This window comes from Octopus bimaculoides, chromosome 19, assembly GCF_046866305.1.
Source record: "Octopus bimaculoides isolate indiv1 chromosome 19, ASM4686630v1, whole genome shotgun sequence".
In the NCBI taxonomy this organism is placed as follows: Eukaryota; Metazoa; Mollusca; class Cephalopoda; order Octopoda; family Octopodidae; genus Octopus; species Octopus bimaculoides.
In genome coordinates this window covers 31304799-31332749 of record NC_142946.1, presented here as the reverse complement: position 1 = coordinate 31332749, position 27951 = coordinate 31304799, and the positions used below count along the sequence as shown (strand labels likewise).

The window sequence follows — 27951 nt, the reverse complement described above, 5'->3', positions numbered from 1 at the left end:
ACAGTAAACCATGTTCTACGTGATACATTCAACCAGTATCCAAAGTTTCAAACTATTTAGTTTAAACAAATTAATTAAAAAATCTGTGATTGAGATTGAAAAAATCCAAAGTTCAATGATCTTCAAGTTAACATAAAGAAAAATTTAATTCAAGAGAGAAAATAAAGAGATAAATATATTGCTCTCACTGAAAATTCTTTATAGAAACCATACAGAACATAACATATCATGAGAACTAGTAGAACTGAACTAATATATGTGCGAAATAGAAGCATGCTAAAAAAGAAGCATGAATGCTTGTTCATTGTTAATAATTTCTCAACTATAGCTTCTATAATGTCAAAATGCAATGAAATAGAAACATTTGCAAATTTAATATATTCTATGGTGTGAAGTCTGTTTTTACTTTTTTTGCTTGTTTGTTTGTTGCCTTGTATGTTGTCAGATTGTCAACTGTGAGTGAAACAGTCTGTATGAGGAAGTCTAGAAGTTGATGACATTGTCTCACTCCTCAGTGCTACTCTTGCTACTAACTGACAGTCCTTGTCTTTGACCAGTGTCATTGTCTTGGCCGGCTGCTAATCTGCTACGGACTGTCTTGCATTCCAGCTTTATACATGTCTTTAGATTTGTTTACTTTGTTGTATCCTAGCAACTGAGAATGCCAATGCAGTTGCAAGGTTTGATTGAAATGAAGTTTATTACTCATCTTCCTCACTTTGTTATCTCACCTGTTACCATAACAGATGATTGTATTTGTCGACAATCAAACTGAGAATTTGAGTTCAGTCCCAGTAAAATATAGTGAAATACAAATTAAGAGATTTTTGCTACACACACACATGCATGAATGCAGGCACACATGCACACACACACACACACACACACACATGCACACACACGCGCACACACACACACACACACACACACACACACACACAGATACGTACATAAATACACATATATGTATATGGCGACAGCTGGAACTTGAAGTCCCAGTCAACTTAATCTTCACAATAAATTTGCCCCTACTTTTAATGTTATTCTTTAACTTGATTTAAAATGATAACCTAACTATAACATATACATATCATCATTATCATTTAACATCTGTTTTCCATGCTGGCATGGGTTGGACAGTTTGACAGGAGCCAGCCAGGTAGATGACTATCTCAGGCTACTGTGTCTGTTTTGGCATGGTTTTTATGACTGGAAGCCCTTCCTAACACCAACCACCCTGTAGTGTGGACTGAGTGCCTTTTTACGTGGCACCAGCACAGACCAGATAAGTTTTGGCATGGTTTTTACAGCTGGATGCCCTTCCAAATGCCAACCATGTCACAGTGTGGACCAAATGCCTTTTACCTGGCACCAGCACCAGCAAGACAAGGAATTTTGAGAGGGGAGGAGGCATTGGGGGAGGTGATCTTGTGTCCGATGATGAAAGGTTAGAGTGTAACAGAGAGACAAAGAGGCAGAAACAGGTGTCTTGCTGTAGAGGAAGTACGTGGTTACCCAACCATGAGAGGGGGGAGAGGAAGAGAAAGGGAAAGACAAAAAGAGGGAGAGGGAGAGAGTGGTAACAAGAAAGAGGACAGAAATAGGTGTGTTGCTGTAGAGAGTATACATGGTTACCCAGCCAGAGGAAAGAGCAAGGGAAAGAGAGAGAGAGTGTGGGAGACAGCTAGAGTGCAAGAGAGAGCAGGAGAAAGATGATGGTGAAGTGCCAGGGTATACTTACAAAAGAGAGAGATAAATGGTAGTAATTGCTAGGGCATGCTTCAAGATACAGGGACACAATATACATGCCCAGGTATTGCCAAGAAGGCAATACACATGGCCAGCTATTGCCAACAATCCTGGCAGGGTGCTACATTAATGATTTTACATGTGTTTGTTTCTCCAGGCATTTACATATATATCCTTTAATTTCTTTTATGTAAAATGTTTTTGAGTGCCCTCATAAAAAAACTCCTATGCTATTTATTCTGGCTAACACTTGTTCCCATCTTCCAGAGTAATTTTATGGGATGGTTTTTAGTCTGGTGTCACTATAGTGTCAGATGAATATAGTAATAACAAGAATTTTTAGATGGAAAATCATAAATCCTGTAATGCATTGCTACATATGTTTCCAAAAACCACATACTTTTGTTGCTGCATTCCCCATTCAAAGGATATTACAAATACGATTTGCAATAAATATGGATTTTAATGGGAAATATTAATACATGTGTTTGTTTCTTCAGGCAAAAAATTGTATTACTGTTCTGGCTGTGTCAAATGTTTAGCTAAGGGATATTTACCAATTTACACCAATCAGAAGATTCTCTGGGATTTATGGGCAGTTCCTGTGACTATTTTGACTAAGCATGCAAATAGATATATATAAACAATATGGGAGGGTGGATACATGTAGTGTTTTACTTTGTATTTAGATCTGTGCAAGTGACCGTGTGTGGATAGGAAGAGAGAAGGAATCAATGATATAAGAGAAGTAAAAGAAAATGTTCATGAATTTCTTTGTTTTGAATTCAGTGTATATGAATTGAGCATTTGATTTAACCCTGATCTCAGTAGGGTGCTACATTAATGATTTTATAAGCTGTAAGGAGAAGGGAGCAAATTTTTGTTTAGATGTTATCAGGCACCAGTGAATGCAGAGAATAAGATTAGCTTGGTATCATTAAGTATTTTACAGGGGACTCTGCTGTTCTGTCAATGTTGTTGCTTAGGTGGGAGTGTCATTTGTTAGTCATGGCTTTTCTATGTAGTCAGCATATCTCCTCTAGTATAGTCTTCCTTGCATGTTCAATTTGGGGTCCTTGATGTTTATATTCCATTATGCAAAATTTCCTTGTAATAAATTTTCTACTGTATACATATATGATCTCTTTTGTTTACTTCATTTGGGAGGTCCCATTGTTTGGTTTGATGTTACTGATGGTTAGAGTTTGTCTGTTTCAGTCCCAGGAAAGACTTTTTTTATTTTATATCTACAAATACAATCACTTCAGAATGTCTATTAACTATGCTTTCCTTGAAGATAATAATCTCATGTTTCCTCCAGACATAAGCTGCAGATCATGATGTTCCATCAAGTGGTTTGGCATTTATTTTGTATAGACCATTTAGTTGTGTGTTCCACCCCATTCTATTTTAGTCTCCAGAAGAGGCTAGCTAAGGATGAGCATGACTTTTATTTTCATCTGAAAATGACTTAAAATGGGTTTCTCAGATGGTTTTTCATTGCATTCAATGTTCCACCAATGTTCACATATTTTAGTGGATCTGCTTTTCACTTCACACTTATAAATCATGCTTCTCCTCAAGTTGTTGTTTTTAAATTTGCATTTGTTTCTGTCTGAAGTTACATGTTGCTGTGTTGTCACAAGAACTGCACATAAACATCTCAGAGGATTCTGATTGGTGTAAATTGGTAAATATCTCTTAGTTAAACATTTAATGTAGCCAAAACACTAATGCAATTTTTTGCCTGAAGAAGCGGGCACATATATTAATATTTCCCCTTAAAATTCATGGATTTTGCAAATCATATTTGTAATATTCAATGGATGGGGAATGCAGCAACAAAGACACGTGGTTTATGGGAATGTACATTGCAATGCATTAAAGGATTTACTAATTTCCATCCAAAACTTCTTTTTATTATTATATATATGTTTGTATGTATTTCTACAGGTCTGGCCAAGTGGTTAACAACTTTGCATCTCATCCACATGGTTCCAGGTTCAGTCCCACTGTGTGGCACCTTGGACAAGTGTCTTCTCCTATAACCTTGAGTCAACCGAAGCTTTGTAAGAAGATTTGATTGGTGATTTAGTAGCACTTTAGTTGTACTGGTGGCATGAAGAAAGTAACCAGTACACTCTGTAATGTGATTAGTGAATCAAGCAGAGACAATACAGGGCTTAAGAGGCCTCTTTAGACTTGGCACATTCTATAAAAGTGGTTGGTGTTAGGAAGGGTATCTAACCATAGAAACCAAACCAAAATGAGACAATGGAGCAAAACATGGTCCTCCAACTTGTTGGAGCCTGTCACACCATTTGATTTATGTCAGTATGAAAAGTATACGTAAAATGCTGCTGCTACTGTTGCTGCTGCTGATGGTGGTGGTGGTGGTGACGATGATGATGACGACGACAACGACGATGTTGTGATGTCACTAACTAATTCAATTTAAAAAATAACAACTTCTGTTTTTTTGAAGTAGCAAACTGTGTATTATGTCTGTCCATGTCCTGTTGTATGTCAGTCACTCTTTCAAAACCCTTCAATAAATGCTGTTCTACCATTTTACACACCATTCTCAACCATTTTACATTGTTTCCATATTACTTTAGTTACTAGAATACAACGGATCCACACACTTATTATCATCTATCAGTAATACATACCCTATGCCCAACATTAATCAACAATATTTAAACTATTGAACCCTTATTTCGTGACCTTGTGAGACGGGGAAGGTTATTGGTCATGACTTCTTACACAAACTCCTATCATTTGTGGAATGAGGGACAAAAATAAATCAGGAATCACATGTTATCCCTACACTGTAGAGCTGGTCTGAATAGTTGGGACAGACTGAATGCCACTAAAGATACCAAAAAGTCAGGTAGTGATGTAAAAGTCTAATTGCTTTTATTTCCCTTAAATATCCAATTCTCTTAATTTGCTTGTCCTCGTCAATTCAACCAATGCCAATAATGTCAACCCAAAACCCTCTGGATAGGCATGGCTGGAATGTTTTTGATAGTACATTTGTTTGGTCAAGACTGACCTGAGGCTAAACAACATCTCCAAACCCTCATCCTCACACACAAAAGTTTCATGCCATTTTACATGCATAACCTCAGAAAAATATACCTTTATTAAGCTTTTACCACTTCTTAAACAAACACTTGCTTAGAAAGAACCTTCAAGAATTGAATGTTTTTCTATTTTTCTTTGTTGCAGGTTTTCTTCTGTTGTCTGCCTGGTCTTGGGTAATTCTTTGTGCACCGGACTTCTTTTCTTGGAATTTTGCTTTTATGATAATAAATGGAGTCCAACTTCTTTTAATAACCTACCGAATCCGTCCGGTGAAGTTTTGTGATGAACTTGAAGAAGTCTACATCAGCGTTTTCCAACCACTGAGAGTTCCAAGGTATATCAATGTTAACATTTATCTTGCCCAACATATATATTAATGGTAAATCTTCAAGCTATGCCACTTGTATCTTAGAAGACCCATAAACATTCAGAACACCATTAATAAAAGAAATAGAAAGGGAAATGAAGATTGTTAAGGTTAATAAAGAGAGAACATGTTTGGGTACATATGATATATATATTCTGTTCTACTCTAGGCACAAGGCCTGAAATCATTGGAGAGTGGGGCCAGTCAATTAGATCAACCCCAGTATGCAACTGGTACTTAATTTATCGACCCCAAAAGGATGAAAGGCAAAGTCGATCTCAGGGGAATTTGAACTCAGAACATAAAGACAGACGAAGTACATATGGTGTATATATTTAAATGATTATGACAGCAGTTAGTTAAAGATTAAGACTGTGGCAATCTGCAGACATCTATTCAGACTGTAAGATGTTTCTACTAATATTACCATAACAAATACCCTTAATAACATTCAACAAAGCACCATAAAAGATACCAAATCTATAAAGCAGACTAAAATACCATCCTGTTTAATGGTCAGTCTGAGCAGTAACATTATTGTAATTATTGTTCTAATACTCAAAATTTCCAACAAACGGCCTGATATAGTAGTGAGGCTTGAAACATTCTGTGGTTGGCCATGTACATGTTTCTTTCCCCCAATGACCTTCAGCTCTATCATATGTCTATTTTGACTTCACCTAATCTCCCTAAAATCATACAATAACTTGAAGGCATTTTTAAGTATTTCCAGCCAGTAGAAGATATTAAGAAATTCCAAAGATATTTCTATGAATATAGCACAAACAAATCCGAAGATGTGGCCTTTGGAATCTCTGAAGGAAAATTTTTGTTGGGAGGAATTCTGTGGATTTGTTGTGTTCTTTAGGGAGCATTGAACAATGTTTACTGTGATAAGTAGAAGAAGAAACAGAGAAGGGATGAGAGACAAACACCTAAACTACTGTGTTCTATACACCCTGTTTCACTAAATACACAATGCACAATATGTTCAATACCAGTCACATGATGTTAGATTACTGAAAATTGACAGACATGGTATTGAGCCACATGCCCACTACCAGACGGACAATACTAGCAGAAGTACGTCTCATAGATTAATGTAAGAGAGAGACATTGTGCTGAACTGAACAGAAAGCCAATTAGGAAAGGCTTTTATAACACTGAAGGTGAAATAGAATGTCACTCCTACTTACTACCACCACCACCACTGCTACTGCCTCCACCACTGTCACTGCCATGACCATCACCACCATCAGCACTACCACTTTTGTATGTTTCTAATTCATAGTAACTTATCAGACATCAATTCATAAGCATCAGTATTATTTTATTATCATTTCAGCTAGTTGACAAAGTCTTAAGGGACACAAATGGTGCCACTTGAAAACAAAGAATATAACAATTGGAAATACCATGAATTCAAAGAAACTTATCCTATTTCTCAATATTATCCAAATGTGAGGAGCTGATGAAAAACTTTTGTCAGCTTTTGGAAGCAATATTCCTTACATATTCGAAATAGGCTGCAATATTTCTTAATGCATTTATTCAGTATAAATCTTTGCTGGGAACAATATTTTCCAAATCAACTGAACACTTATTGAGATAAAATTAGATCAATTGGCGTTTTTAAGAAATCTCAAGGGAATATCTCTATTCTACACGATTGATAAATGTTCAATAATTCTGAAAAATTTTCAGCTAAACTGTGTTATGCTGCTAGCATATGAAAATCTCTGGTTTTGATTGGATAGTATTGAATATATTGTCCTGTTATTGGTTGAACTAAACAAATCTTTAGCCAGCATAGAGAGAAACACTTTTTTTTCAGGCTTTCTCTTCTCTTCAATAAAATAGGAATTAAAAAGATGTTGTATAAAGAAAACAGAGCAATAGTATATATTATTGTAGTATAGACAGAACTTTTGAACAACAGAGCAAAATTCAATCATGAGAAGATAGTGAAATTTATGTAAATATAAAATATAATTTTACTTTAGTTGAACACTGGGCTTCAGGATCTATTTGTGTTAATTTCTAGGTAACCTAGCCCGACTTTCACTTCAGTTAGATTTCTTTCTATTGCTGTTGGCAAAAAGCATTGAGAGATTTTAGTAGTCATGACCAATGTTATTACACACAATGATCAAAGGGAGATACAGTTCATTTCTGAAGATTAGTTATTTAATAGCTTGCATTTTGGGCCTGGATCAGCAAGACATAGAACTATAATAAGACTCACTAGATCAGAATGCTACAGTCCCTCCTTTTTTATATAAATGTTCCAAGTTGAAATCCCCTTGAGACAAGGTACATATCCAGGAGACATGACAGATATGTAATAATCTAGATATGGAAAATTCTGGAAGGGTTTGTACTGAATTTCAGCATTGAGTGTTATACAAATGCCCAAACTGGACACCATTATAATGTATGAAAGGTATTGTCCACACCATCAAAACTGAAGACCAAGCACTGCAATAGCTTATGGTTCAAAGGCCTAACAGCTCTTCAATGCTCTGCCACAAAAATTAAGAAACCTACACAAAGTGGACTTAGATATCTTCAACAAGGATATCATCATCCTCTCCACAATACCAGATGAACCAATGGTCCAGCATGAAGTACAAACAAAGGCAATGGTGTCAAACTTCCTCATACACCAAATGGGCCAACCACCAAATGCATATACATGAGTGGTGATGTGAAACCCTACACTCTGAAAACATCAGCCAAAGGCAAATCATATGTAAAAGTGCAAAACCACAGTGGTACTCAAGCATGACTGGAGTCACATGACACATGGCACTGAAATGACTAAAAGAATATATATATATATATATATATATATATATATATCTTCCCGCCATCTACACCGGATATCTTTCCTTCCTCCCACCATCATTACCTGATGTTTATTCTCCCAACCCCTCCTCCTCACTGGGCTGTTCTCTATGTATTACCTGCACACTTTCTTTCCCTCCTGGGACAAATGCAACTAGCCCAGCTGCCCACCCACCCACATACTTAACTGGCTATCTTTCGTTTTCGTTCCGTCTAGAAACATGCCAACAACTACCCAGGAATTTTCCTTGGCCTCATCAAGTGAAGGAGAAAGCTAATCAGCTGTCCATGTGTGCTTGTCCCTGTGTGTGGGTGCGCTTGTGTGTATGTAGGGATGAGCTTGTTTCCTCTCTCTCTATCTGAACCCTCCCCTGCTGGTGATACCCTCCATCATACCTGCAATCCACCTCTTCCTGGACAAATGCAACCAGTTTTAGCTGACTCCCTACCTAATCTAACATTGGAATATCCATATTTTGCTACACCGCTTAAATTTACATTATTTGATGACCATAATGCTTATGCTTACAATGCCACTAACACCTACTCCTACCCCCCCCCCCCCCGGTAGGGGCAACAATCTTAACACACTTGAATCTTTGAATATTGTCAGGTTGGAAGTGAGAACATGTGAAGCATGCCTAAAAAGCGAACATGACAACCTCCCTTTTCTTTTCAGGCACTGAATAACATCTCTCCTTCCCAAGCCTCACCTCACATTCCCTTCCCAGTTTTCAGAGTTGGCACTGTCAATGTAGACACACTGAAAGGTAGGTCTAGTGAGATGGTAGAGATGCTTGAAAGGAGATGGGTTGATATATGCTGCATGCAAGAAGTAAGATGGAGAGGAGCTTCATCTAGGGTCCTCACAGGCAAGGCACATAGGTATAAAGTCTTCTGACAAGGTAACATGGATGGAGTAGGGGGTGTAGGCATACTCATTGTGGAGAAATGGGTGGATAAGTCCATAGAAGTTGTCAAGGTATGTCCTGCAGAACAGCACAGCGACAATTATCTCTGCCTACACCCCACAAGTGGGGCTACCAAATGATCAGAAGCACCATTTTTATAATACCCTTCTGCAGGCTACCTCAAAGACGAGTGGCAATGACCTCATCTTTGCGGCTGGAGATTTTAATGGGCATGTTGGGCGGAAATCCGATATCTTCTCTGGTGTACACGGGGGCCATGGTATTGGTTCCCGGAACGATGAAGAAACTAGGCTACTGGAGTTGTACCATTACAATCAACACATTTTTGCCAATGAGTTACAAGTTTATTTATTCCAGTAACATAAAAATCTGGAGTGCTAGAGCTGATGAACTCTTTGAATGCATTTCAGCATCGGTTTGATTTTTGAACTCCTTCTCTCACAGGAAATCTTCAAGGTGCCTGAAAAAGTGGTAATCATTAGGAGAAAGATCTGGGGAATAAGCTGGGTGGGGAAGAATGTTGTAGCCAAGTTCTCTCAACTTCTGGAGCGTCATTAGTGAAATGTGTAGTTGAGCATTGTCATGAAGAATGATTGGCCCTCTTCTGTTGACCAGTCTGAGACAGAGGAGTAGCAGTTTTTTATTCATTTTGGCAATTTCATGGCATTATGTTTCTGTAGTAATGGTTTTTCTAGGTTTTAAGAAGTTATAGTGGATGAGTCCAGCAGTACACCACCAAACAGTCACCACAACCTTCTTTTTGAAGAGCTCAGGTTTAGGGAAGGTTTCCACTGCTTCATTTTGGTCCAATCACTGTGAAGAGCATTTCTATTATTGTACAGAATCCACTTTTCATTGAAAGTTACAAAATTATCAAGAAACGGATCGGTCTGGTTATGGAGAAGCAAGGAACAAATTTCATATCTGTGCATTCTCTGATTTTCATTCAAATTGTGTGGTACCCATTTGTCATGCTTTACTGATTTTCCGATCACATGCAAATGGTTGCAGGCGGTTTTCTAGCTATTCCTTTTGCCAGTTCTCTACTGGTTTTACGTGGATCATTCTCAATGACAGTCTTTAATTGACCGTCATCGATGACAGATTGGTGTCCACTATGCTCATGATCTTCAAGGCTCAGGTCTCCCCTGCGAAATCATTTAAACCATTTTTGAGCTGACCACTCACTGGTCATTTCTTCACCAAATGTTTTGCTGATATCGTGAGCAGTTTCAGCTGCTTTACATACATCCTTTTTTGAAGTTGAATAGCAAAATTGCTCAAATATTGTGCTTTAATAATTCTATTTCAGATGATTATAAAAAAAATCAATGAAAAAAATATCAATGTTACTTTATTGATGCATTTGGGCAAGTCTATGTCTGTATTATCAGACAATTTGCAAAAAAATATTTTTTAAAATTCATAACGCAGTAAAAATCCAGTAGAAATTCTTCATGGTTCAAAACGTTGCTTACTTTTTACTCAGCCTGATATATATATATATATATATATATAGAAGAAAAAACAAATGAAAACTAACCATTCGAAGTTAATCATAGACGCGTTTCTGGATTATGAGCGATAATACTCAATTTCTTTCATCGGTATGATATTCTAGTAGTAAATTCGACGATGCTAGCAAACTGTGCATGCATGAACGAGTGAACATCACGCATTGGCACAACCTGAAAGCACAACCAAATCTACATCGGCCAGCCAGTCCACTATCTCTTCCTCAAGAAATTACCATGTGCGTCACAAGCAATACCGCAGAAAATTCGCGGTTTACTATCAGGGAGTGAATAATTATTACAATTAAAAGGGTAAAGGTTTATCAATTTATTAATTTATTAATAAATCAATAAATTGATAAACCTTTACCCTTTTAATTGTAATAATGTATATATATATATATATATATATATATATATATATATATATATATATATATATATACATATATATATATACATATATATATATATACATACATATACATACATATGTACATACATACATACACATGCACACACACACACACACACACACACACACTCACACACACACACACACACACACACACACACACACACACACACACACACATATATTTATGTACACATTTGCCAATGTAAAGTGGCAGTCCTGATCAGGATGAATGTTACTACCTTTTTTAGCACCAAGGTAACATCTTTTCCAACTGGCTTTTGACACACAACTGCGCACTTATACCATGAACAAGGGAGCTTATATTGATTGTTATCTTAAAAGGGAATCAAAATTGAACTGTTTGAAGGAATTCCTCTTTAAGGATTATGAGAGAAATGAAGGGTGAAATTTTTAAACTTAGTTTACTTATAGCATTAAAGCAAAATATAAATATGTAGATATATATAAAGGCTAGAAAGAAACTTCAAATATAACTAAATAAGGAGATAATATATAATTTAATATATGATAATATAAGATTGCAGCATATAACGAATTTTATGAAAAAAATAAATTATAAATTATAAATTTTTTCATAAAATTCATTATATACTGCAATCTTATATTATCATATATTAAATTATATGTTACCCCCTTATTAAGTTATATTTGAAATTTCTTTCTAACCTTTTTATATATCTATATATTTATATTTTGCTTTAATGCTATAAGTAAACTAAGTTTAAACTTATTCCTGCCATTTCTCTCTTAACTTATATCCAACCCATAATTATATCCCACCCTTCTAACAGTTCACATTTTACTTCGTTTTGGGATTTGGTTTGCAAGATTCTTTATGTGAGTTCGTGTGTTGAAACATATTTTAGTGCCCTATTATTTAAATTGTTAAATAATCAGGCACTAAAAGAGAATGACTCTCTCCAGACACAAAGTTCACATTTTATTCCCCTTTTAAGATAACAATCAAAATAAGCTTTATTAGCTATCTCCATCCCCTCTCTTCTTTCTGTTATCACCACTCCCCCATCAGGCATTCATGTTTTCCACCCCATGACCTAACCTTTGGTGTTGATATAGCCTGATGTAAAGTTCCATTTTCTCAGATAGTAGAACGGTCTGGCATGATACTAATTCATTTATAATTCCCCAAAGATCTAATTTTAGATGTTTTGAAGGCTACATTCTCCCTATTGTCTTCAGTAGATAACGTACTGAAGACAATAGGGAGAATGTAGAAAACGGGAACACTACTCTCATTCATTCCTCCCCACCACCACCACCACCATTATTCTAGCCTATGCAAATTCCATGTTTGTCCGTCACTGTACTGTCCTTTTTTCATTCTGCCGAAAAATTTAACATTGGAATCATTGTAAATATTTGCTCTCTATTGATAATATGAGTATGTTTAAATATCTAACTTGTCCTTTATGCTTGAAGTCTATGCGATCATCTGATGACAACAGTTTCCTTTGTAATGATGTAGTGCTTTCATTAATCAATTAAAGGAGTTGCTCAAAACAGCTGTAATGAATTGAAACTTATACATCTACATTACTCACTTATATATATATATATATATATACATGTATATACATACCTACATACATATACATATACATATATACATGTACATATATATATAATACATAAAGGGACTCTCACTCAGAGTAAAAAGCAGACTGTATCAAGCATCTGTACGAACAGCCATGCTACATGGCAGTGAAACATGGGCTGTGACTGCTGAGGACATGCGTAAGCTCGCAAGGAATGAAGCCAGTATGCTCCGCTGGATGTGTAATGTAAATGTGCATACCCGTCAGAGTGTAAGTATCTTGAGAGAAAAGCTGAACATAAGAAGCATCAGTAGTGGTGTGCAAGAGAGACGATTGCGCTGGTTTGGACATGTGGTGAGAATGAATGAGGATAGCTGCGTAAAAAAGTGCCACTCCCTAACAGTTGAGGGAACCCGTGGAAGAGGTAGGCCCAGGAAGACCTGGGCTGAGGTGGTGAGGCAAGACCTTCGAACATTGGGCCTCACCAAGGCGATGACTACTGACCGAGACCTTTGGAAATGTGCTGTGCGTGAGAAGACCCGGCAAGCTAAGTGAGATCGTTGCCAGTGCCCCTGGACTTGCTCTTGTGCGGGTGGCACATAAAAGACACCATTTCGAGCGTGGCCGTTTTCGTGCGGGTGACACGTAAAAGCACCCACTACACTCTCTGAGTGGTTGGCGTTAGGAAGGGCATCCAGCTGTAGAAACTCTGCCAAATTAGATTGGAGCCTGGTGTAGCCATCTGGTTGCACCAGTCCTCAGTCAAATTGTCCAACCCATGCTAGCATGGAAAGCGGACGTTAAACGATGATGATGATGATGATGATATATATATATACTTATATGCATACATATATACATATACATACGCATATATATATATATATATATATATATATATATATATATATATATATATATATATATATATATACCACATATACATACATGTATACATATATATTTATACATACATATATACGTATATATATATATATATATATATATATATGAAAACGAAAAAATAAAAAAAGGGGTTTGTGTGATAGTGTATAGAGGAATATATTATTCAAAAGAATTCCAACTCTGTTTTTTATGTTTTATTTAAATTCTTATAAAATTAATGTAGGATATAGAATATGGAATATATAATATAAATAGTAAAAAGAAATGAGGTATTGAATGTCTTATTGAGTAAATGAAATATTGAACATCAAATATTAAAGGACTAGCATACTTTCCTGCTTTCTAGCAGTCTCAAGGCCCCATGTGACAGGAATGTTTCAACTGTAGTTGACTGGCTGTCTTTTGTCTTTTATATACATTCCTGTGGACAGCAGTAGTAGTTGTTTGAATATTTTTAGAGATAATGCCAAACCATTTTTTAATGTTTATTTTTAGAAATGATGACAGCAGTACTTTTGAGAGATTTTTTGTGTTTTAGTTATAGGGATAAGATTTTTAAACCCCAAATAAGATTAATTTAATCATTGTTTGTTAAGCTTGGGTTTGAATTTCTTAATAAAGTCCTTTTCTCTCAGTTTTCTCTCAGTTTCATTCAGGTTGTAAAGTTTATGAAATGGAAATATCATAAAAGTTTTTCGACCACATGTTGCCAGGTGGTTACTCAATGGTATTTGGAGGACCTCTGGATTTTTAATTTGTTGTCAATGCACACGCGAGTGTTCTGGCCAACGTACAGTTCTCCACAATTTGGGCATTTGATGCAGTAGATTAGATTTCTGCTTTTGCAGTTCATGCTCACGTTTGTGAATATTTTGTGAATTTGTATGAATGCATATATATATATATATATATATATATATATATATATACTTACATACATACATGCATACATACATACATACATACATACATACATACATACATACATATCCATACATATATACATACATATATAAACAATTAATATAAACAACTAGGCACAATGTAATACCATGAAGGAAATATTCAATCATCAATAAGTGTGACAAAGGGTGCCAAAACATCTACATTGCTAGAAATAAGATTTAAAATACTCTCAATGCTATATACATATATGTGTCTGGTGCAGCTCTCCAGCATGGAAAGTGGATATCAAATGATGATGATGATGATGATGATGATGGTGATTCTCTCTCTTTCTCTAATATATATATAAGGGAGAGAAAGAGAAAGAAAAAGAAAGAGAGAGGAAGAGAGAGAAAGGGAGAGGGAGAGAGAGAGAGAAAGAGAGAGGGAGAGAGAGAGAGATCTTTTACCAAGCGAGAGAGAGAGAGAGAGAGATCTTTTACCAAGCATGTCCTAGTGAAAAATATTTTTGAATATAATGCTCAAACCTGACTGGATGCAAATGGTAGAAAGAAGTGGAATGATCATATTCTTGTATTTTGCATACAAACATTTAGATGCATTCTATACTTCTGCATTGTTGTTGCAATGTGTAAGAACTGTACAAATGAAAATAAAATTTCAAAGAATTAAAACATTATCATGTTCATATGACTTCCCATTATTTTTTTCACATACAGCCATATAAACGCACAGATACACACATACACACAGACATTTCTTTACATGAATTTACACTCAATGAATAACTAAAACCCATTCAAATGTAAACTGACAGAAAGATGCATATCAAAAACCAGGGAAGAATGATATGGCTTACAATAAAGCAATGGAGCAATGATTTGAACTAGATGGGCAATGGAGAAAAAGGTGGTTATAGTTGACAAATGTTAAAAGGGTATAGAGATGATAGAAAATTCTTTTTTATCTGATGAAAAAATATATATGTAATAAATTTGTGGTGAAAATGTTATAAATTTATGAAATCACAATTTTATAAAAATATAGAATTTTAAAAGAATGGTAAAGTAAATCAAATAGATTCAAATGGATTAGAAATGAAATGGATTTAAAAATCTGAGAATATAACAAATAAAATAGAATAATGTGCTGGGATAAAGTGAAATTAATTGAAATAGTGTAAGAGGAATTGGTGTTAACAGAGTATTGATCTGATAGCCAAAACAGAACAAAGCAAGGGGATGTTGCTTGGAGAGTTACCTGAAGCGACAAGAGTTTTGCAGAAAAGAGTTTCCAAAACCAAACAAAGAAGGCTGTAAAGATTCATAGTGCTTTTTTTTTTTTTTATCCAATTGAAAGCAGAAGCAATATGTGTTCTATTTCATTCATAGCAGGGCAAGAATCTAACAGTACTGACCTGAGATCCAAACTTTTCGAATTTTATTAGGCTTAACTGGATATGAGTTTAGACATGAAGATTCTATAACGATATGGCTTGGATGGACCAAATAATTTTGCACATAGATGCAGGCGTGGCTGTTGTAGTAAGAAGCTTGCTTCTCAGCCACATGGTTCTGGATTTAGTCCTACTATATGACACCTTGGGAGTGGAAAGAATTCTGTTGTATATATATATATATAGATATTTATATATATACATATATATATATATATATATATATATATATATATATATATATATATATATATAGATAATATAGGGCAGGAAATCGTCAATTAGTAATAAAATTAATAATTAACAATTTTGCCGGGTAGCTCAGTATGAAAAAACCTTTATCGGTAAAACCATTTATAATCATAAATATATAGGGATTAGCAGTAGCCTGCCTCTCCAACATACTGAGAATTCAGAAATAGCAGCTAAAGAACTACTGATTCCAAAACTACAAAATTTTCTCAAGTGGATAGCGATATCTATGGTACACACAGAACAAAAAACAGAAGAGAAGAGTAAAAAACAAACCTGCCTTTAGTTAATTGGGTACGACGTTTCACGGTTAAGGGTATGAATTCCCCCATTCCGATCTTCAGTTACCATCAAGTTATCCCAGGTATAGGTAAAATTTGAATTGTGACTGCTTTTTTCAGTAATTCTAACACGCACGCACGCACACACACACACACACACACACACACACACACACACACACACACACACACACTACACGCACACGCGCACGCACACGTACACACACACACACACACATATACACACACACACAGAGATTATTATGTAGATAGGGTTATAATCCAAGTTGTGTCCTCTTGAAACACATCCACATAAATAAATAATGCCAGAAATTTATTCTAATATCCTGTTTATATATGTATATGTGTACATATATATGTGTGTGTATATATGTATAAGGGGAGAGATAGAGAGAAAAGGAGAGACAGAGTATATGCAATATATAGTATATAATGTATAAACTCTAAACATTGTTAATATTGATTAAAAATATAGCTTTTTTGCTTCTTTTTCTGCCAAGCACTCATACTTTGCCTTTATCAGGAGAATCCATCATGTGTATATATATATATATATATACATAAGGCACCCATGTCAGTGACATATAAAAGGCACCCACAGTACTCTTGGAGTAGTTGGCATTACGAAGGGTATCCAGCTGTAACAACTGAGTAAAACCAGACCTGAGCCTGGTACAGCTCTCCAGTTTACCAGCTCAAGTCAAACCATCTAACCCATGCTAGCATGAAAAACAGATGCTAAACGATGATGATGATGAAATATATATATCGGTGCATCAGCATGGCCGCAGCTCTCAGCTGAAATTATAAAAAAAAAAAATTTTTTTAAGTGAATAATGGAGGATATGCTATTATATTTATTCCACAGTTTGCAATTGTTCCAGCAATGTGCAGGTGACCAAATATCACACACACACACACACACACACACACACATGTATATATGTATATGCACACACATACAGACACACCACACGTGCACATGTATATATGTATATGTATGTAAACACTTTAAATAGGATGTCAATAGCCCCAAGAAACAAATTATTCTGATAACAACTCATCTCAAAAATTTATTTGTTCAAGAAGTTTTAGGAAGAGGTCTGTTTATAGAGATCATAGGGCCTTTGTAAGCGTCAGTGTAAAGAGGTCAGAAGGTTAGTGAAGAGATCATTGTATAGAAGCCAGTGTAATGATTTTGTTTTTACATACTTGAATCCTTTTCTCCTGTCTTTCTTCTGTTCCAGATCACTGTTCAAGAAACTAACACATGCAGATTACTGCACTCTAATGACTCTGTACCAAGGCGAGTGTTATGCAACACAGTCAATCACAAAGACAGACAAGTTGGGTTTACTAATATCTGGAATGTGAGTAACTATCTATTTGTTCAGCCTTCATGCCTTTCGAGATGTGTATCTCATTGTGTCTCTTAGACTTAGACTTAATATTCTAAAATACAGCAACACAAATAAATTAACAACTAATATTCATAACATTTATTGTATTAATCTTGACTAGTGTTTTAGTCAAGTTCAAATGAAATTAAATTTGACAATAATAAAACAGAAACTCTATCTGCCTCTCTCTCTTTCTCTTTCTCTCTCTCATATATATATATATATATATTATGATTGACCGTTGACTGAACACTATTCAATTATTTTTCTCCGTGTTTTTCTCCTTGTCTCCGTATTCTTTCTGTTGAAGAGCGTAGCTCAAAACGTCAAAGACTTTCCGTATTCCCGAGCGTCATACTAATATATACTTTTGTTATTTTCACCACCTGTCCTCGTCTGTTGTTATTATTTGTATATTCTCCCATATGTATATATGTATGTATGTATATGTATATGCATATATATATATATGTGTGTGTGTGTGTATATATATATATATATATATATATAAATAGAGTTATTAATATTTCTAAGTCTCTCTAAAGGAGACTACGGCAGCGGTACTGGAAATTAATAGTTATCGCCAAGCCAACATGGCAGTCCCAAAATTAGGACGAAAGCTGCCGTGAATTAGCTCCAAGAAGCCATCGCCTCTAGCTAGCTATGTGACACACGAAACCTGTGTCCTTTATAACCTTCGAACAGGGGAGGTCAGCAGTGTCCCCCTGCTGGTTTGGCATCTGCAGACTAGTTTCAGGGTGTTGCCCCTTGTCAATGCAGAGCAGCCAAGCCTTAGCCAGGCGGCGCTGCTGACTATCTGCTCGAAGGTTATTTATCTAATTTCAGTGGAATCTATCCACTGGTTTTCAGAAATAGAGTTATTAATATTTCTAAGTCTCTCTAAAGGAGACTACGGCAGCGGTACTGGAAATTAATAGTTATCGCCAAGCCAACATGGCAGTCCCAAAATTAGGACGAAAGCTGCCGTGAATTAGCTCCAAGAAGCCATCGCCTCTAGCTAGCTATGTGACACACGAAACCTGTGTCCTTTATAACCTTCGAACAGGGGAGGTCAGCAGTGTCCCCCTGCTGGTTTGGCATCTGCAGACTAGTTTCAGGGTGTTGCCCCTTGTCAATGCAGAGCAGCCAAGCCTTAGCCAGGCGGCGCTGCTGACTATCTGCTCGAAGGTTATTTATCTAATTTCAGTGGGATCTATCCACTGGTTTTCAGAAATAGAGTTGCTTTCGTCCTAATTTTGGGACTGCCATGTTGGCTTGGCGATAACTATATATATATATATATATATATATATATATATATATATATATATATGTATATGTATATATATTTTAATTCACAAAGGAATATAAGTATAAAAATCACAATGATTTTTATCAATTAGTCAGCACGCTATAAAAATTTATAGGCAATTAATACATTAAATTAATAATAACATACATATGTATATAATTATACCAAGGGAGATCAGGTGAAAACAACCTTTCTCCAGCATGCTTGGAGTGCCAATACCTTCAAAAACTCCAGCTAAAATATACATGTAGCTGAAATTGGGTTAGTGAAAGAAAATTTTTAAAAAAGACCACATGTTAACCCTGAAATGGTTCCAATTTCTGGATTAAAGCAAAAAATAGCTTTTTTCCTTTGTCAACACAATATATGGATAGGGAAAATATAAGTTCAAATAATTGTACACACCATCCAATACAAAGTCACATGTTTATATACAAATATTTGCACGTATAGATCCAAGGAAGGTCAATTTATAAATCCCAGCATTTATAAATTTATAAATGAGGCAGGTAGTGCATGAAGATATTCGGTATTCCTTATACAAGATGACAAAGGACCAATGTTTATCCCAAGCCATCAAGGACAAGAGAAAAGACTGTATGACAAAGCTTTTGAACAAACTCAAGCATCCCCTCCAAGTGAACATGCTTTGGTTTTTATCAGATGAAAAAAAATGCTGCCAGGATCAGATGGTGAACACACAGAACAACTATTGGTTGGTCATGTCCTCAAAAAACATGTACTGAGAGTGATAAAAATCAAACATCCAGTCAACATCATAGTGTTTGGAGTGATTGCTTGTGATGGTGACGTTATGCCTCCATTCATCTTCCCACATGATCTCAGACTCAACACAGAGACCTATATTGTGTGCCTGGAGGAGGTAGTGCTGCCCTGGCTCAAGAGGGTGGCTGCTGGAAGACCCTATGTTTAGCAACAAGACTCTGCACCATGTCATGCAAGCAGGAGAACCCAGTCATGACTGTCAGACAATTTCCACGACTTCATCACCCCTAACATCTGGCCACCTAGCTCCCCAGACTGCAACCTCCTTGATTATTATGTGTGGGGTGTTGTTGAGTGAGAGACCAACAAAACTCCTTGTAACACCAAAGATGAACTGAAGGCAAGGATTATGGTAGCATTCACCAAATAAAACAAGAAGACCATCCAGAAGTATTGCAGGAGATTCCGAAGTCGTCTGAAGGCCATGGTTAAAGCCAATGGCGATTTTATTGATTAAATTTACTCTTTAGTATTTCAAGATATTTTTATGTAATTCTGGTAAATATATCTGTTGAAATGAGATGTCAGTGTTATTTTCATTTTTGCATAATTTAGATAACAATTTATTCACTGCACCCTGTATATATATATATATATATATATATATATATATATATATATATATATAGGTATGGTGATACAACAAGGAAAAATAGGACTGAAAATATGAGCATCTCTTGGCCCTTGAGACAGTCTGTTGCTTCTGCTAAATAATATATATGATATGTATATATATATAAGTGATAATGCACAAAACTCTCGGCCTTTGAGTTACTCTGTTGCTTCTGCTATATATTAATAAAAAATATATGTATACTCATGTGTTGAATCCTAATTTTCATGTTTGCATTCTCAAACCTATACACACACACACACACACACACACACACACACACACACACACACATACACACATTATATATGTGTCTTTGTGTATGCATGTGTGTGTGCGCATGCACATGTGTGTATATATACATATATATATATATATTTATGTGTATCTTGGATGTCAAACAAAATAAATTTATTGAAGTAATCTTTGCTTCCACAGTATTTTTTCACTTCTTGAATATTTAAAAAGATGATTAAAAATTTAAGCACAAATTTATACAAAATTGAAATTATAAGCAATTCTAAAGTTGTCTGGATTAAATTTATTTGCTACTTTTTATTCTTATTTTTGTATAGCTTTTTATTTGTTTTTATTAATTTCTGTTTAATATTCTCAACTTTATATATATTTTTCTGACACTAGTTTAATGATTGCCAGAAATAAGTGTGATATGAACCAAAACAGACTGAAATCTGCAGTTGTTACCTTGTTAGGTGTATCAATGAAATATTGATGGCAATAAGTGTGGAGATGTTTTAACCACAGAGTACTGGAGTGAGAGAGAGAGTGAGAGACAGAGAGAGAGAGAGAGAGAGGGAGAGAGAGAGAGAGAGAGAGAGAGAGAGAGAGAGATTATTCGTTTGTTCAGTCATTTGTTTAGATGGAAATAACTGTGTAAATATACAGAGATACAATAGTTGGGTGAATAGATGGATCTACATACAGGCAGACTGATAAAAAGACAGGCAGACAGAAAGACAGTTACACTTGATGGATGGACAAATCAGCATACATGCAGATAGATTAAAAAGACAGACCGACAGAAAGATAGACAAACAAGCAACTAAGCAGATAAGAAAACAAATAGACAGTTTGTAACTGTTGAATGGGTAGATAGTATCAAGGTATTGACTGTTTATGGACACAACACAGTGTGTAGACACTAGACTTTTATCTATATGTAATGACTGTATAGAACTATGGAATGACGGTTAAAACATTAACCGTGAGCTTTACATATTCCCATAACAAAGAAGCTTTACATATTCCCTTAATCTGCTAGAAACAGGAGTCAAATTTCCTTCAGTTTACCTGTCATTGTAAAAAGGTACCTAAAATAGTATTTGATAATATAATCATAAATACATGAAACTTGACTAAAGATGAGATGGGTAAAGTTTGACTCCAACAAGGCTGACCAATGATTATACAACACCAGCAACATGAATTAAACCATTGTGTCAGGTTTTGTGTCTCTTCCCATGTCTCCAACTGTCTCCCCATATCATTATTGTCTTATTCCAGGCTCAGTGTATACAGTAGCAGGAACTTCCTCCATCATATCTGTCAAGGGCAGTTTATTGACACTCCGGAATTTGAGTCAAGTGTGTCTGGTGAAGAGAAGTACCAGGTAAGTTCTCTCTTAACACTCACATACATACACATACATATTGTTTTAAGATACATATGCACATACAAAGAAGAATACAGAAGTCTGTTGTGTGTGTGAGTGTGTGTATGTGTGTGTATTTGTGTGTGTGTGTGTGTGTGTGTGTGTGTGTGTGTGTGTGTGTGTGTGTGTGTGTGTGTGTGTGAGTGTTTGTGTGTGTTTGTGTATGTGTATAAATGGAGGTTACTACCTTGACATCATGTGATAGTTGAAAATGAATGTCTCTATTACGTACATGGTGTATTTTGCTCCCAATATTCTGTGAAATGTCTGGTCAGAAGTAAATATCACCTTGCTTGGAAACAGGTGAGGGTTGCTGACAAGAAGAACATCTGGCTGTAGAAAACTGCCTCAACAAAATTTCATATGGCCCAATGCAAGTATGGACAAGTGGACGTAAAAATGATGATGAGGATGGTGGTGGTGGTGGGGGTGGGGGTGACGACGATGAGGAGGAGGAGGAGGAGGAGAGTATTTTCATTCCACTTACAATATTCAAAGAACCCAAGTATTTTATGCTCACATTCAGATTATTCTGGTTTTCTGATTTGTTTGCCAAGTTGTGCTGTCGAGGCTCTCCTGAACACCTTTTCAAAGTCACTTTTGAAACTGTTTTTTAATTCCTTTGGACTATAGAAAAATTAATAATGTATTTTATTCAGTAACTATAATAAATCTGCCTAAACTCCTGAGCATATTATATATGTGATATATCTTTGCTAACACAACTTGGAGAATAATTAGGAGTGTGCATTATATGTGTATGCATATTATATACATATGGATACTGTTAACTAAACTGTGTTTCTTTTCTTCTCTCAACTCAATTCTTCTAGCTACTATAACCATCAGCAAGTTTTCCTGGTGATCACAGTAGTTTGGAATTTGAGTTACAAGAAAAAGATTTCAAATGAATTAAACAATATCTATATCTATAAAATTCACTCTGTGTGTGTGTGTTTCCTTTACGCATGGCCTAGCCACTGGACCAATCTGTACCACCAACCATCCTTCCAATTATTTTTTCAGTGGTATAATACCAAATTTGGCATTAAGGTTTTTCATTACTTGAGGAAGGTTCTGGTAGGAGGGGAGGAAAATTTTGGCTCTTGCCTATACAGGAGGCTGTAGCCCCTCCCCATACGACCCTTCCAATTTTTTTTTTCCAGCAGTATAATATTGTTTCACTTTTATTCTTTCACTTTGATAAGACCCTAATATTGTTTATACTACATTCATACAACTGCTTACAAAAATAGAAATTAATGTATATTTTTTTCTATGTTCATAATTTTTTGTTTACAATATTGAAAGATGTAATCTCTCCAGAAACAACTATAAAGCAAGGAGGATTGTAGAAAACCAAAGGCAAAAGTCTCAAGAAAGAAGGGAGATGAGACTTTCTCAAGATTAGCAAATGCATACTACAGCATGTTAAATGGAGTCTCAAGAGAGAAGGGAGATGACACTTTCACAAGATCAGCAAATGCTTGCTATAGCACATCAGATGGAGTCTCAATACAGAAGGGAGATGAGACTTTCCCAAAATTTCCAAATGAAACTAATGGCATGTGCTGCTCAGGTGGTAAGGTAAGATTGCCACCACTACCAGCTCCTTCTCAACCTCTTATAGATCCTCTAGAAGGCACTTCCATCCAGTCAAGGGATTTTCTGAACAATATCAGACAATACAACTCTGCATTTCAAATGACATCATTTGGTGCATCTAAGGAGATAGTTGAACATGGATTTATGCCCAATGTTCAAAGTTCAGGGGCAAGTCTATCACCTCATTGTTTCCTTGTTACCCACTAATTTACTTTGTGAGTGATGTAGGACAATAAACCCAAAGGAGTTGTCAAAACTTCAGATACATCTTAGATGCAGCGCCAACTGCCACAAAGGAGAGTATATCCACTGACAACTTTTTGGTGCATTCAAAATTCACATGTCCCCCACCCACCAAGAATTTCCATGACAGGTTAGGGCCTGGAATACTCCAAACAGAAGCATGACATGTTGTTTAGTCAAATTAACCCATGATTTATTCCACAAATGTTTTGTTGTCAATGCTGCACTTACTCATATAACCTGTTTCAACATAACTCTAATATATATATATATATAAAACCTATGCCATTTTAATCTCAAGTAATGCTGGGTATCTCTGCTAGTATTCTATAAAATATATTCTAGGTACAGACATGCTGTGTGGTAAGAAGTTTGCTTTGCCACCACATGGTTTTATATTCAGTCCCACTGCATCAGTGCATGGCACCTTCAGCAAGTGTCTTCTACTAAAGCCACAAGCCAATCAAAGCCTTGTGAGTGAATCTGGTATATGGAAACTGAAAGAAACCTGTCATATATATGTATATATTTATGTATATTTTTATTTATTCTTTTACTTGTTTCAGTCATTTGACTGCAGCCATGCTGGAGCACCACCTTTTGCCAAACCACTAAGTTACAGGGCCGTAAACACACCAACATCAGTTGTCAAGCTTCTTACCACACAGCCACACCTGCACCTATACATACATACATATATATAATATATATATATACATATATATATATATGCATAGATAGATAGATATAGATATATATTAATAATAAAAGGGTAAAATTATACAAATATTCTATAATTATAAACTTAATTATAATTAGGGGTCAGCTAATTGCTTCGCCATGAACAAAATTTAGAAATAGGAGCTAAAATTCCTTTTCTACTACCGTAAAAATCTCCCAGACAGTAGCACACTTTTTTATGTAGGTAAAAAGAAAAAATTATGAATCCACATGACTACTCTCTGATCGAAAACTAGTTTCTGCAGGATTGCTTGTATACACGTGGGTATTGAGGATAAGTATGTGTTCACATTCAGCTGTATATTTTTGGAAGTGTTGGTTGAATATTAGTTATACGATGGCGCTCGATCGCGTACATATTTAATCCTAGCACTCTCAAATTTATATTTGAAGATGGGAAATAAGTAGGTAAATATAACTCTACTTTAATCTTAAAACGCGTATGTAGCTAATCTGAGTTGTGTGGATTTGTTATTTTTTCTTTTTGCCAACGTAAAAAAAGTGTGTTACTGTCTGGGAGATCTTTATAGTAGTTGAAAAGGAATTTTAGCTCCTATTTCTAAATTTGGTGCGTGGCGAAGCAATTAGCTGACTCCTAATTATAATTATGTTTATAATTATAGAATATTTATGTACACACACACACACACACACACACACACACACACACATATATATATATATATCGGTTAGTTGAGTTAGAGGTTAAAATAACCATCTAAGGGATAGAAGTATCCATTACACTACCAGTATCCATTTTCTGTTTTCTTTAAATTTTATACACACACACACACACACATTTATATATATATTTTTAATATTTAGCAGAGGTAATAGAGTGAGTCAAGGTCCAAGTCAAGTCACTCTGTTACTTCTGTTTAATATTAGCGAAAATATCCATATACTTATATTAAGAGTTCTATTTTTCCTGTTTGCATCACCATACCTATACACACACATGCACACGCACACAAACACAAACGTACACACATTTGTATATTTATGTTATGTGTTTGTCCCCCACTCTGCTTGACAACTGGTATTGGTTTGTTAGTCTCCTTAACTTAATGGTTCAGCAAAGAAAAAAAGAAAAAAATTAGAATAAATATCAAGCTTTACAATGAAGTCCTGGGGTCAACTAATTCAACAATGTATTATATAATACATATTAATAAGAATATGTGTGTATGTCAGCATGGAAAGCAGATGTGAAATGGTGATAGTGATGATGATGATGATGATGACAACGACAAGGAGGAGGAGGGGGAGGAAGCAGAGGCAGTTGACATAAAATGTTTACTGATGGGAAGATTATCCATCCATAAAACACTATGACAAACACAGTAAAATAGAGACTGGCAGTATTTTTGGTAGGATAATTGATGCCAGCATGAAGAAAATGGATGTAAAATGATGATGATAATCATGAGTGTTGGAATGTATGTATGAATGTATGCATTGATATTACAGTATCTCTGCCTGTCTCTGTCTCTATCTGTCTGTCTGTCTGTCTGTCTCTGTCTCTCTCTGTTTCAGGTATTTCTATTGCTGACACTACATATCTTTATATCTATATTGGTGTATCTCTCTAAACAAAGATACTGTATATGGAAGTCAAGGGGTAAAGGGTGTATGTATGCAATGCATGCACTGCATGTCTTTTTTTTTATCCAGGATAAATAAAATTTGCGTAATATGAAATTAATTATTGATATTTTTCACTATCCCCATCGTATGCCTGATATTTTTTTGTATTTCCCATTCCTTCATTTCTTAGTATAAATTGTAAGCAATTGATATTATTTAAAAGGTGTAAGTAGAAAAAAATCCTGTTTGCTTATCAAGAAAAGAATAAAATGCAATGAAGTAATTGCTTTCGTCTTCTCTTCAAGCAGGGAGCATGAAAGAAAAAAAAAACAAAGGTGTGGGAGGTCGATGAGAGAAAGGCAGAGGAAATCAGAATTTTTTCTACCTGTTTTTAATCATAGGAGTGATGTTATTTTCTTTGCATTCTATTATTCTCTTTGAGAAGAGAAGTGAAAAGGAGAGGCACAATAAAAAAGAGTGGGAAGCCAAGAGAGAGAATGGCAGAGAAAAGCAGAGATTTTACTGCTTGCCTTCCTTCTAGCTGTGTTTAGCCAGCAGACATATCTTCTACTGAAGCACTGATGTTTTGACTGCCCTGTGCAGAAAAGATCAAAGACTTGCCTATGCAAAGGACTTAAAGCATTCCTCATAGTTGGACAGATTCAAACAAGGAATGAGTATTTAGTTAATTTTCATGTTTATTTTATGACAGATTCTGGTTTATTTCATGTGATTATTCAGTACTGATGCATATATATTTTATCTTTTATCTTTTACTTGCATCAGTCATTAAACTGCAGCCAGGCTGGGGCACTACTTAGAAAAGTTTTAATTGAATGAATTCATCCCAGTACGTTTTGTTTTAAGCCCGGTCTCATGTCAATGCACCAACATCAGATGTCAAGTGGTGGAAGGGGACAAATACAGACACAAAAACACACATACATAGGTGTGTGTGTGTGTGTGTGTGTGTGTGTGTGTGTGTGTGTGTATCAGTGGCGAAGGGGAACTAGGAAACAAGGGCCTGAAGCCCCCTTCCCCCTTATTGTAGTTAGGGTCTGGGTGTTCCACCCTCTCCTGTTTTCTTTGAAAAGTGTAGCATTATATGCTTTGAAATATGGGGAGTCAGAAAATGAAAATAGTTTCCCCCTATGATGCACCATTTTGAAGTAGTTAGTAAGACACAAGTAACACATATAACTTTGGAAATCACCTTCTGACGGTTTCATCTAGTAGGGGCTATCCAAGCCATAGACTTTGAGAAAAAGTATAAATTCTTTTTAAAGTCTGGAAGAAAATTTGACATTCACATTAAGAGAATGTGTATAACAAAGTACAACTTCTGTCAGTGATGCAGTTTTTCTGTCTTTACTGACATTGACTCATCCCCTAAACCTTTCTTGAAGCTGTTCCTTCTCATCAACAGATTGCAAAATGTGTGATAGTTAAGATTTCATTAGAAAGTCTGTAGTCTCACCAAAGATAACAGCAACAAATGCTGTTTTTTTCCAATCGTTGGCTTAATTACACCTTCACTTGTAACAGCTATACAATTAAATGATTATGTTTTGAATATCACTTGAAAGTGATATTTATTTTCAATATCACTTCAAAGTTGAGAAAATGTGTTCTTATACTGATAAACTAAGAGATATGGGAAACAGGAAAATTTATTC

The 27951-nt window shown here is 35.5% G+C and overlaps 1 protein-coding gene across 2 annotated transcripts in view; it reads left to right on the top strand.

Annotated features, from left to right (window-relative positions):
* LOC106867429 (popeye domain-containing protein 3) overlaps positions 1-27951 on the top strand; it is a 136807-nt gene that overhangs the window by 78820 nt on the left and 30036 nt on the right. For both annotated transcript variants that reach the window (XM_014912322.3, XM_014912308.3), the window contains exons 3-5: positions 4984-5173; positions 17564-17686; positions 21952-22057. In XM_014912322.3, the coding sequence (XP_014767808.1) occupies positions 4984-5173; positions 17564-17686; positions 21952-22057 (419 nt within the window). The remainder of the gene's footprint in view (positions 1-4983; positions 5174-17563; positions 17687-21951; positions 22058-27951) is intronic.